Consider the following 12,625-nt stretch of genomic DNA (forward strand, 5'->3'; position numbering starts at 1 on the left):
TATTGACATTAAAGAAGCGCTTGTTGGGAGGCAACCCAATTCTTATTTATCTAACTATATTTTTCTTAGTTATATGTCTTTATAGGTTCATGATCATGTGGAGTCACAAAACAAACAAAAAAATCAAAAAGGGAATCAAAAACAGCAGAAGAAAAATTACACCCTGGAGGAGCATCTGTCTGGCGTTCAAACGCCAGAACAGAGCATGGTTCTGACGTTCAACGCCAGAAATGGCAGCAAATGGGTGTTGAACGCCCAAAATGGGCACCAACCTGGCGCTGAACGCCCAGAGTTGTGTGCAAGGACATTTTACATGCCTAAATTGGTGCAGGGATGTAAATGCCTTGACACCTCAGGATCTGTGGACCCCACAGGATCATCTCAGGATCTGTGGACCCCACAGGATCCCCACCTACCTCATCATCTCTCTTTCCATTCATGATCATCCCTTCTGTTTTCCATTTACCACTCACATCCATACACCCACTACCTTCAAAATTCAACATCTCTTTCCCACCCAATCCCACCCATATGGCTGAATACATACCTCCCTCCATCTCCTCCATATCTTCTTCTTCTTCTTCTATTCCTTCTTCTTTTGCTCGAGGGCGAGCAACATTCTAAGTTTGGTGTGGTAAAAGCATAGCTTTTTTGTTTTTTCATAACCATTGATGGCATCTAAGGCCAGAGAAACCTCTAGAAAGAGGAAAGGGAAGACAAAAGCTTCCATCAAGGGTCTATAGCTTAGTGGTAGAACATTTGACTGCAAATCAAGAGATCCCTGAGATACCTCAGGGGATACATTTTCTTCCACACAATTATTGGAAGCAACTAAGGGTGGAACATCAAGAGTACTCCATCATCCTTCATGAAATCAGAGAAGATCTAAAAGCAATGAGGGAGGAGCAACAAAGACAAGGAAGAGAGATAGAACAGCTCAAGGACATCATTGGTTCCTCAAGAAGAAAACGCCACCATCACTAAGGTGGATTCATTCCTTGTTCTTATTCCTTCTGTTTTTCATTTTCTATGTTATGTGCTTATCTATGTTTGTGTCTTCATTACATGATCATTAGTAATTAGTAACTTTGTCTTAAAGTTATGAATGTCCTATGAATCCATCACCTCTCTTAAATGAAAAATGTTTTAATTCAAAAGAACAAGAAGTACATGAGTTTCGAATTTATCCTTGAACTTAGTTTAATTATATTGATGTGGTGACAATGCTTCTTATTTTCTGAATGTATGCTTGAACAGTGCATATGTCTTTTGAAGTTGTTGTTTAAGAATGTTAAATATGTAGGCTCTTGAAAGAATGATGACTAGGAAACATGTTATTTGACAATCTAAAAAATCATAAAAATGATTCTTGAAGCAAGAAAAAGCAGCAAAGAACAAAGCTTGCAGAAAAAAAAAATATAGGCGAAAAAAAAATAGAAAGAAAAGCAAGCAGAAAAAGCCAAAAGCTCTTAAAACCAAGAGGCAAGAGCAAAAAGCCAATAACCCTTAAAACCAAAAGGCAAGGGCAATAAAAAGGATCCCAAGGCTTTGAGCATCAGTGGATAGGAGGGCCTAAAAGGAATAAAATCCTGGTCTAAGCGGCTAAACCAAGTTGTCCCTAACCATGTGCTTGTGGCGTGAAGGTGTCAAGTGAAAACTTGAGACTGAGCGGTTAAAGTCAAGGTCCAAAGCAAAAAAAAGAGTGTGCTTAAGAACCCTGGACACCTCTAATTGGGGACTTTAGCAAAGCTGAGTCACAATCTGAAAATGTTCACCCAATTATGTGTCTGTGGCATTTATGTATCCGGTGGTAATACTGGAAAACAAAGTGCTTAGGGCCACGGCCAAGACTCATAAAATAGCTGTGTTCAAGAATCATCATACTGAACTAGGAGAATCAATAACACTATCTGAACTCTGAGTTCCTATAGATGCCAATCATTCTGAACCTCAATGGATAAAGTGAGATGCCAAAACTATTCAAGAGGCAAAAAGCTATAAGTCCCGCTCATTTGATTGGAGCTATGTTTCATTGATAGTTTGGAATTTATAGTATATTCTCTTCTTTTTATCCTATTTGATTTTCAGCTGCTTGGGGACAAGCAACAATTTAAGTTTGGTGTTGTGATGAGCGGATAATTTATACGCTTTTTGGCATTGTTTTTAGTATGTTTTTAGTAGGATCTAGTTACTTTTAGGGATGTTTTCATTAGTTTTTATGTTAAATTCACATTTCTGGACTTTACTATGAGTTTGTGTGTGTTTCTGTGATTTCAGGTATTTTCTGGCTGAAATTGAGGGACTTGAGCAAAAATCAGATTCAGAGGTTGAAGAAGGACTGCTGATGCTGTTGGATTCTGACCTCCCTGCACTCAAAGTGGATTTTCTGGAGCTACAGAACTTGAAATGGCGCGCTTCCAATTGCGTTGGAAAGTAGACATCTAGAGCTTTCCAGCAATATATAATAGTCCATACTTTGGCCAAGAATAGATGACGTAAACTGGCATTCAACGCTAGCTCTCTGCCCAATTCTGGCGTCCAGCGCCAGAAAAAGATCCAAAACCAGAGTTGAACGCCCAAACTGGCACAAATACTGGCGTTCAACTCCAAGAAGGACCTCTACACGTGCAGCACTCAAAGCTCAGCCCAAGCACACACCAAGTGGGCCCCGGAAGTGGATTTATGCATTAATTACTTATTTCTGTAAACCCTAGTGACTAGTTTATTATAAATAGGACCTTTTACTATTGTATTAGACATCTTTGGACGCCTAGTTCTTAGATCAGCGAAAACACCATTATCAATTTATATCTGCCTAACTGAGATTTGCAAGGTGACCATAGCTTGCTTCATACCAACAATCTCCGTGGGATTCGACCCTTACTCACGTAAGGTATTACTTGGACGACCCAGTGCACTTGCTGGTCAGTTACACGGAGTTGTGAACCATGGTCTTGGCATCATGTTTTTGGCGCCATTTCCAGGGAAAGAAAGAGCAATGAATTTTACATAATTAAAGTGTAATCACGATTCCGCGTACCAGTATCACTGCGTCGACCCCGTATGTTAGGCGAAAGGGGGTTTCGACCGTGGCGCTTTGCTCGGTTGTTCGGTAGGACCATAGGACAGAAGCGAGCTCGTCGTCCCATGCTCCTTTCTTGTTGTCTAGGCGCTTCTTTAGGCCAAGTAGGATGACTTTGTTTGCGGCTTCTACTTGCCCATTCGTCTGGGGATGCTCTACCGAGGAGAACCTCTGTTTTATCCCCAGGCCAGCGAGGAATTCCGTGAACTTCTTGTCCGTGAACTGTGTCCCATTATCCGAGATGACGACCTCTGGGATACCGAAACGGGTTATCACCTGCCTCCACATGAACTTTCGGCAGTTGGAGGACGATATTGTGGCCAGTGGTTCAGCCTCTACCCATTTGGTGTAGTAATCAATGGCGACAATGAGGTATTTAACTTGTCCTGGGCCGACTGGGAAAGGTCCCAGGAGGTCAACTCCCCATTGACTGAAAGGTCGAGTGGTCGTCAGTGAACTCAGCTCGGAGGCCGGCGCCTTGTGGAAGTTAGCGTTTTGTTGACACTTTATGCACCTTTTGACAAATTCCTTTGAGTCTTTCATCATTGTCGGCCAATAGTACCCGGCTCGGATGAGCTTCCTCGCTAGGGCTTTGCCCCCGATGTGGTGCCCGCAACACCCCTCGTGGACTTCTCTAAGTACATAGTCCGTCTGGTCGGGGTGTAAACATTTCAATAGGGGTTGGCTGAGTCCCTTTTTGAACAGTTGTCCTTGTATGATCGCATATCTGGCCGCCTCTCTTCTCAAAGTTTTGGCTGCTTTCTCATCGTCAGGTAACTTGCCGAGTTCCAGGAAGTTTATGATGGGGTCCAACCATGAGGGGCTTGACTCCGTCAGATGGAGAGCGACCGTTGGATCCTTCACCATGCCCTGGATGATAGGCCGGTTACCCGCTCTCAGTTTCGTGCTCGCTAGTTTGGACAAGAGGTCCGCCCGTGTGTTCCTTTCTCTTGGGACGTGTTGGATCGTGACCTCTTGGAACTGACTTGTCATTTCTTTGACCTTTTCCAGGTATTTTTGCAGGAGGGGGTCCCGGGCTTGGTAGCTTCCGTTTACTTGGGAGGTGACGACATGTGAGTCGCTGCATACTTCGACCTTCGTTGCCCCGACTTCACGGGCTAGTATTAGTCCGCTTAAGAGAGCTTCATATTCCACTTGATTGTTTGACACAGGGAACTCGAACTTGGTCGATTGCTCGTAGATGACTCCTGCCGGGCTTTCTAAGATGACCCCTGCTCCCCCGGACGTTTGGTTGGAGGCCCCGTCCACGTGGAGCCTCCACCGTGTGCCCTTTTCCTCGGAGGGATCACCCGTTACCTCAACCAAGAAGTCAGCCATTGCCTGGGCTTTGATTGCGTGCCGGGGCTCATACTGCAAGTCGTATTGGGAGAGTTCGATGGCCCAAGTCATCATCCTACCAGCCAAATCGGGTTTTTGTAGTACTTGGCGAATTGCCTGGTCCGTTCTCACGACTATACGGTGACCCTGGAAGTATTGCCTTAACCTTCGGGAGGAAGTTAGGAGTGTCAAAGCCAGCTTTTCTAGTTTGCTGTACCTCAGCTCGGCTCCTTGTAGAGCCCTACTCACGAAGTAGACTGGCTGCTGAGCTTTCCCTTCTTCTCTTACGAGCACCGCTGCAAGCACTTCCTCTGTTACTGCCAGGTAGAGGTAGAGTGATTCTCTGGCCTTGGGCTTCCCGAGCACCGGGGGCGCTGCTAAAATATCCTTGAAGTGGTTGAATGCCTCCTCGCACGCCGGGGTCCATTCGAATGCTATTCCCTTTTTCATCAGATTGAAGAAGGGCAGGGCTTTTGCTGCCGATGCACCGAGGAAACGGGATAATGCCGTCAGTCTCCCCGCCAATCGTTGGACATCTTTGATACAACCCGGGCTCTTCATCTGGAGAATCGCTTGGCATTTCTCGGGGTTGGCTTCCACTCCTCTTTGGGTGATCATGAATCCCAGGAACTTTCCTGCTTCCATGGCAAAGACACATTTGAGCGGGTTAAGCCTCATGCCGTGTTTCCGGAGGGACGCCTCCCAGGTCACTCAGGAGATCGTCTGGCCATGTGGTTTTTGCGAGGATGTCGTCCATGTAGACTTCCACTGTCTTGCCTATAAGCTCACTGAATATTTTGTTCATCAGTCTCTGGTATGTGGCGCCAGCATTTTTCAGACCAAATGGCATTACTTTGTAGCAATAGGTCCCTCCTGGCGTTATGAACGCCATTTTTTCCTCGTCGGGTCGGTGTATCGGTATCTGGTTATACCCAGAATAGGCGTCCATGAAGCTCAGACATCGGTATCCCGCCGCCGCGTCGACGAGCGCGTCAATGTTGGGCAGGGGGTAGCAGTCCTTAGGACATGCCTTATTGAGGTCAGAGTAGTCTACACACATTCTCCACCTCCCATTGTGTTTCGTCACCAAAACTACGTTCGACAGCCAGGTCGAGTAGTCCAGTTCCCGGATGAACCCCGTTTCAAGGAGGCTGGCCGCCTGCCTGGCCACCTCCTCTGCCCGTTCCTGTGACATCTTTCTCTTCCTCTGGGCCACTGGCTTAGCTTCCGGTTTGACGGCCAGATGGTGTGACATGAGCTGGGGATCTATCCCTGGCATGTCGACTAGCGTCCAAGCGAAGAGGTCGGCATTGGCTCTGATCATCTCTATCAGAGGCTCCTTTAATTCATGGGGAAGGTTTCTGTTTATGAACGTGAATTTCTCGTCCCCATCACCAACCCTAAATTTTTCCAAATCCCCTTCTGGCTCAGGTCTGTGCTTATCTTCTATCCTGGCGTCCAGGTCGGCGAGGAAAACTCCTTAAGCTTCTTTGGACTTTTTCCTGAGGGAGAGGCTGGCGTGGTCGCAGGCAACCGCCGTTTCCAAGTCTCCTCTGATAGATCCTACGGATCCGTCATCAGCAACAAACTTCATCACGAGCAGCTTCGTACTAATGGCAGCCCCCAGGTCGTTGATGGTTTTCCTCCCCAAGATAACGTTATAAGCTGTGAAATCCCGTAAGATTACAAAATCTGCCATGACTGTTCTTCGTCTCTGCCCCTGACCCACGGAGGTCGGGAGCGAGATGATTCCATCCGGCTTGATGAAGTGGTCTCCCAGTCCTACCACACCGTGCTGGTGGGTCGCCAGGTCGGCGTCTCTCAATCCCAGGGCATCGAAAACGTTTCTAAACATGATGTTTGAGTCTGCCCCTGTATCTACCAGGATTCGTTTGACGAGGCCTGTTCGGATCCTGGCCATAATGACTATGGGTGGGCTTTCCGGCACCTCGTCGAACCATTGGTCTTCTGGGCCGAAGGAGATGGATGGGAGACTCCGGGAACTTCTAGCAGACGAGGAGGAGACCGTTAGGACCTTGGCGTCCTTTTTCTGTGCCGATTTTGACCTTGGGGCGGTATTCCTGGCCATTACTACGTTTACCACCGTGAGGCCGTGGTCGTCGCCCTCTGGTTCTTGGCGTCGCCTTGTTGACCGGGACCTGTCCTCGCCATCGTGGTCCCGATTACGTCTCCTCGGCTCCCTTATAAGGTGTGAGAAGTCAGCTAGTTTTCCATCCCTGATTGCTTGTTCCAGAGCGTCCTTTAGGTCGAAGCAGTCTTGGGTCTTGTGCCCGTAACCCTTGTGATAGTCGTAGTAGAGGTTCTTGTTTCCCCCCGTCCTGTCTTTCAGAGGTCGGGGCCTCGACAGTATCCCCTTCTCTGCAATCTGTTGGTAAACTTCGGTGATCGTCGCCGTGAGGGGGGTATAGTTAGTGAACTTCCCGACTCTAGGAACAGGTTTGGGTGCTTTGCCTAGACCGCCGTCCCTGGCGTGTTCCTTTGGCCTCTCTCTGCTTTCGTAGTGCCGGGTTTGGTTGTACGCGGGTTGCCGTTTATTAGCAGCCACGACCCGGCTAACTTCCTCATCGTTGATGTACTCTTTGGCCACGCACTGGATCTCTTGCATTGTCCAGACGGGCTTTGTGGTAAGATGTTTCCTAAAGTCCTCATTCGAGAGGCCATTCGTCAGACACAAACTTGCCACCGAGTCCGTCAAGCCGTCAATCTCGAGGCACTCATCGTTGAAGCGATCCAAGTATTTCCTGGTCGGCTCCCCGGCTCTCTGAGTCACCCCCAGCAAATTGATCGGGTGCTTAGCTTTGACGATCCTGGTCGTGAACTGAGCTAGGAAAGCATGGCTGATGTCGGATAATTGGGTCACCGAGCCCTGTGGGAGGTTATTGAACCACCGTATTGCTGGGCCAGCCAAGATGACCGGGAAGGCGCGACATCTTACCTCGTCACCTACTCCTTCCAAGTTCATCCTGGCCTCAAAGGCCGTTAAGTGTTCCAGGGGATCTTGTGTTCCATCATACTTCATGTCCGTTGGCTTGTCAAAGTGTTTTGGCAGCCGGACCTCGAGTACGGAACGGTGGAAAGGGGTCGCTCCTATTATCACGGGTCCCTAGGTAATTCTTCTCAGCTCGACGTTCTCCCGACGCGCGTCCTCGTCGCCCCTGTTCGATGCGTGTCGCCTCTCGCGTCTGGCGTAGATGATGGGGTCTCGACTTCTTCTTCTGGCGCGTCCCCGTCCCCCTGTGCTTTCTGACTCATACTGGGGGCTGGGTGTGCGCCTTGAGCGGCTCCTCGAGCGGGAACTGGTGGGGCTTTGCTCCAGAGTGCGTTGGTCGTGTTCCCTGTCTGCTAGCCTGCGTTCTAAGTCTTGCATCCTGTGGCGTAGCTCTTGCATTATCCTGGCGTGGTTGTCGCCAGTCCCTCCGAAGGGGCGTCTTTCGTGAGTTTGCGTCGTGTCCCTTGGAGGCGACCTCTGTTGTTGTCGAGTTTCCGTCGCAACGGCGCCCCCCAGGCACGGGGGGCGCGGCCTCGCAGCCTGTCCCAGTTTGGACTAGCACGAAGTCCATGGACGATCCCCACAGACGGCGCCAATGTTCGGTATCTCGGTTACCAGACGGTTCGGATTGCGATTCGGGATGTAGGTAGGGATTCGTCAGGTTGTGGACTGCCGATCGAAGGATGCGAGGTCCAAAATTATTTTTTACTGTATTATTTTAATATTATTTTTTTATTTTATATACTTAGATGCATGAATCATATAATATTATTTAAGTATGAATGTTTATTATTTACTTGGCACTTGCCAACAAAGAGAAAATGTATGTGTCAACTTTTACAACAGATTTTTCTTTTTTCTTTTTTTTTTTAAAAAAAAAGGGTTAACATAGTTAAAGAAGCTGTAGATTATTTATTTTTTCTTTGATAAATTACAGACTATAATGTACTCATTAGGCACAACAAGTAGTTTAGGACTAATGTCAAGAATTAGAGAACAATGTTATAATTTGAAGCTCTGTTTAACTTTGCAACTTATAAATAGATTTTTAATGGTCTAAAAAAATGGTTGAATTTAGAGACTTTTTTAATTTAATCACTAAAAGAAATTTAGAAGTTAATGCAAAGTATGTTAAAACAAAAAAAATATGAAATAACTTATTTATACGATTATATATCTTGGTTCAATTATTTAGTATAAAATGAGTTGCATCTAATTTTCACTACAATAATGATAGAATTTTTTATTATAATGTCAAAGATATTACATTTACCAACTTTTTAGAATTCCTTTTAATCCTATAAAAAAAACACTCACACTTCTAACCAAGCTTGTAATTACTTACCTAACTTAGCTTAGATTTTTCACACTAAAGACTCTCCTAAGTTTGCAAGAAAAATTTACTTACTCATGACACAAAATAGAAAATTACATCAAAATAATTTGATATAATCTTTGACTTTTTTTAAGTGTAGTTTTTTTTTTTTTTTTTTTTTCTCTTAATAATTTTTTTTAATGCCTAACATATTAACTTTTTTCTTAAAATAAAGAAAAATAAACTAGAAAAGCATGATATTCAATTAACAAAATGAAAAAAATATAGTAAGAATGCTATAAAATGAACAGATTTTGTGCCCTCTCTTAACCTCAAAGCTTGGTTGAATGCCCATTTTTATATAGGTGTTACTTTCAAAAATTGAAATTTTTTTTGATAACAAATTTTTCTTGATGACATTGCTTTGATGCCAAAACTTAATAGAGTCCTTTCTTCCGAATGTTAAAGTACTTATACCCGAACTGGTGCATGCATCAGCAAATTTCAGCAGCAATGATCTATACTGTTTGTCCATTTTAGTTCATATAGCTGCAACACTTTTTTTATTGTTTGCTTCATATGAGTTGTTGAATAGCTTAGCCTTTTTTGTCACCAAAAATTTTAATATGAACCTGCACAAATAAAACATTCATCAAACCATTTTTAAGTTTTTAAACTCAACCAAATATATGTTTGTCATTACACAAAATTAAATTATTATTTTTTAAACTCACCGTATCAAGTGTGTCATATTGGAGACTAACATTTTTGAATAGGAACCAAGTTATCTTCAAAAATGAAGCAAACCATATATTAAAATGAGAGAATTAGAAAGTAAATATTTGATAATAAAATGATACAAATATGCAAATACATAAAGACAATCTTGTGACTCATCATATACGATGCTCAAGGCTAAAAATAATAAGGAAAAAAGAGTAGCTTTTCTGCATAAACATGCAACTACTATAATGTTATATTGTGAGATGCAAAACAAAAATCCATGACATTGTTCAAGGGGAATTAAGCATGTGACACTTGAACCAACTTCAACTTGTAATGAAACTAATCATTATATCAATACTATACTATTTGAGACTTGTGATGTAGCTAAGACTAAATTAATTGTTGAAAATGTCTAAATACAAAAAACTCTCTCTTGTGAGACAACATCAGCAAACTAATTAAATTGAATTATGTAAGAAGCATATGGCCAGTTCTGGTTTTGATTTTAAGCCTGTCCCTCCCTTCCATGGATCAGGTGAGATTCAAAGTATTTTTAAGGATTTGACATGCAATAATCTTCTTTTATCTAAAGAGTGCACAATAAGTTAATAATCACTCTACATTCTGCAGAGGCAGAGTCCATCAAATGTACTTTCTGCTATCATCTACACCTTTCATCCAAATTTGATTTAATAGCTGCAAGAAATCACAAAGAGTTACTTATAACAAAATCACTGTATTATAAATAATCTGTTTATGAGCCCTTATTTTGGCATGATGGAAAACTAGAAGAAAACTTAATTAAGTGCCTTCTGAAAAGCAAAATCCTCAAAATATGTAAACTTTGGATTAAAGAACGCCTAGAGAATTGTTGCATATAAAATGAAAAAGAAAAGAACCATAAACTTGTCTTGTTATGACTTGGATGCGTGAGTGAGTGTGATATGATGAATTTAGAATAAAGCAAAACTTACTCCGTTTTGTTCTGTTCCCTTTCTTTGAGAAGATAGTGAGAGATCATATATACTTGCATTTGCACTGCCCAGAAAATTTCTTTTGATTGGAATGCATGTATATTTTATCGCCTCATTAACATCTTTTGTGCTGAATTCTAGGTTACGCAATTGTGTCCCTTGAGTGATTCTACATGTTGGAATAGGTGCATCATGTTTGATGAGACACAACTTAACAGCTTGTAGGCTGTAGCAGTGATGTACTCCAACAAGTGTTGATATTGGTGTTGCTCAATAATACATCTGAATGTCTCTAATTGCTGTAAGTCAATGCACATCATATCATTAACTTTATCATCTCATGTCTAAATTCAAAATTTATTATATAATTTGCTTTTCTCATACCTTGTATTTCATTCTATGTACAAAATAATATATTGTCAAATTAACATCCTTTTCCCCTGTTATCATCATCATCGAGTATGAAGTCATAATCATATACTCTGGGACAAAAACACTTGAGCCTAGGGAGTTCGTACATCTGCAATGTTTTTAAGTGAGGAAAAGAGACCTCAACTTGCTGCTTACTATTATTATTAAGATGATGGATTCCCTTCTCCTCTTTCTCATAATCATAGAAGAGGATATCATATTCATGATAAACTCTTGAATAAATACAATCCAGCTTTGGCAAATAACCAAGGTACAAGTACTCCAAGTTAGGAAGCAAAGTGCCTCCATCATCTCAGTTTGAAACAATTAGTCGTTGAAGTTGCAAAAGGCTTATAGCCATTGACTCCGAGAGCACACACTTTAAATTACCACATTTTTCAATTGTGATTGATGTTAGCATCTTAAAGCTTACGAGCCTCACAACTTTTGTAGTTTATGAGTGATTTCATATCCATTCCTCTTTCTGATTCAAAAAGCTCAACCAGTGAATCACATTCTTCTATGTTGAGTTCCCTCAAATCTCGTTGGAAGGAGCGAACACAAGCGCTTTATAAAACTTTTTTATGGCTAATTCTGTAATATTTGTGATGATTTGTCTTCATTGCATATAACGTTCCATCTTAACATTTCTGATTCATGTAACGCCACCTGCAATAGATTCATACTCCCTTTATTTAAAAAAAAAATACTGATTTTTATATTGTCTAAAATTGTACAAGTATATAATTTTACCTCTAAAAAAAAGATAAGGATATATGATCCTAATCCTTCTTTAAATCCTTAAATATATGTCAAAATAGGTTTAAATAGAAGTTTAAAGCAATGGCTTTCAATTCAACTACTCAATAAGAAACAATTCTAGACAATAAAATGGACCATAAACATTGAGCTTACGTACAAAGGATTTAAATCCTTGGATAATAGCATTCAAGTCACCCTTCTGAATAAAGTTGGTGCTATGCAGTCCACTGATTTTGAAATCCACAAGCTTAGGTGTATGGCAATCTCCAGAAAACATTTCCAAGTTGGCACAATATCGAATTTCCAGTTTTCTCAATCTTGGAAAATCAAAATGACAAGAACCTTGAACAATCAGCCTTGAGGTTGGGTATATTTTCAAGGATCAAACACTGCAATTTTGGGAACGCAAACTTATTTTCACTTGCTGCTGCTTCTTGGAATATGATTTGTTCTACGTTCTTGCAGTATTTCACTTCTAGTTTCTCAAGAACTTCAAGAGTTCTCAATTGCGAAAGAGATACTACTTAAGAGATGTTAACTTCTGAAATAAGTAGCCATTTAGAGTTGGAAAATTTCCAATCTTCTTTTGATCTTCTTCTTGTAAGAACACTCTGTCATGCAATTCACAATTATTTATTTCAAGCACTTCAAGATAAGGCATAGAACCGATTTCTAACTGCCATTTAGAATTGGAAGCGACATGATCATCGACCTATATTCCCGTGAGACACATGTTAGCTAAACCTATAAATAAATAAATAATAAAAAATTGATCAAATCATCGAAAGAAAAGATAATAAAATAAAAATAATTATAAATCTAGTACAATTTTTTGGGTGAGATCAAGAAATATTACATGTACTTGTAATGAGATTCTACGTACCGTTTTAGCTTTTTGAATTGTACTTTTATAAGAGATCAATTTGGAGAAAAATGGTGTACATCTAAAATGTCGCTTCCTTTGATAATTTTCTTCAAAGTCACAATGAGAAGCATTCGAGAGATTA

General features: G+C 41.9%; 1 protein-coding gene across 1 annotated transcript; it reads right to left on the reverse strand.

The window, feature by feature from the left end:
* Positions 5,901-7,460, reverse strand: LOC107647122. The gene is made up of 2 exons (XM_016351244.1): positions 6,303-7,460; positions 5,901-6,140 (listed from the first exon to the last, which is right to left on the reverse strand). Exons 1-2 carry the CDS (start codon positions 7,458-7,460, stop codon positions 5,901-5,903), a joined length of 1,398 nt encoding a protein of 465 aa, XP_016206730.1.

The sequence above is a fragment of the Arachis ipaensis genome, chromosome B06 (genome assembly GCF_000816755.2).
Source record: "Arachis ipaensis cultivar K30076 chromosome B06, Araip1.1, whole genome shotgun sequence".
NCBI classification, from domain to species: Eukaryota; Viridiplantae; Streptophyta; class Magnoliopsida; order Fabales; family Fabaceae; genus Arachis; species Arachis ipaensis.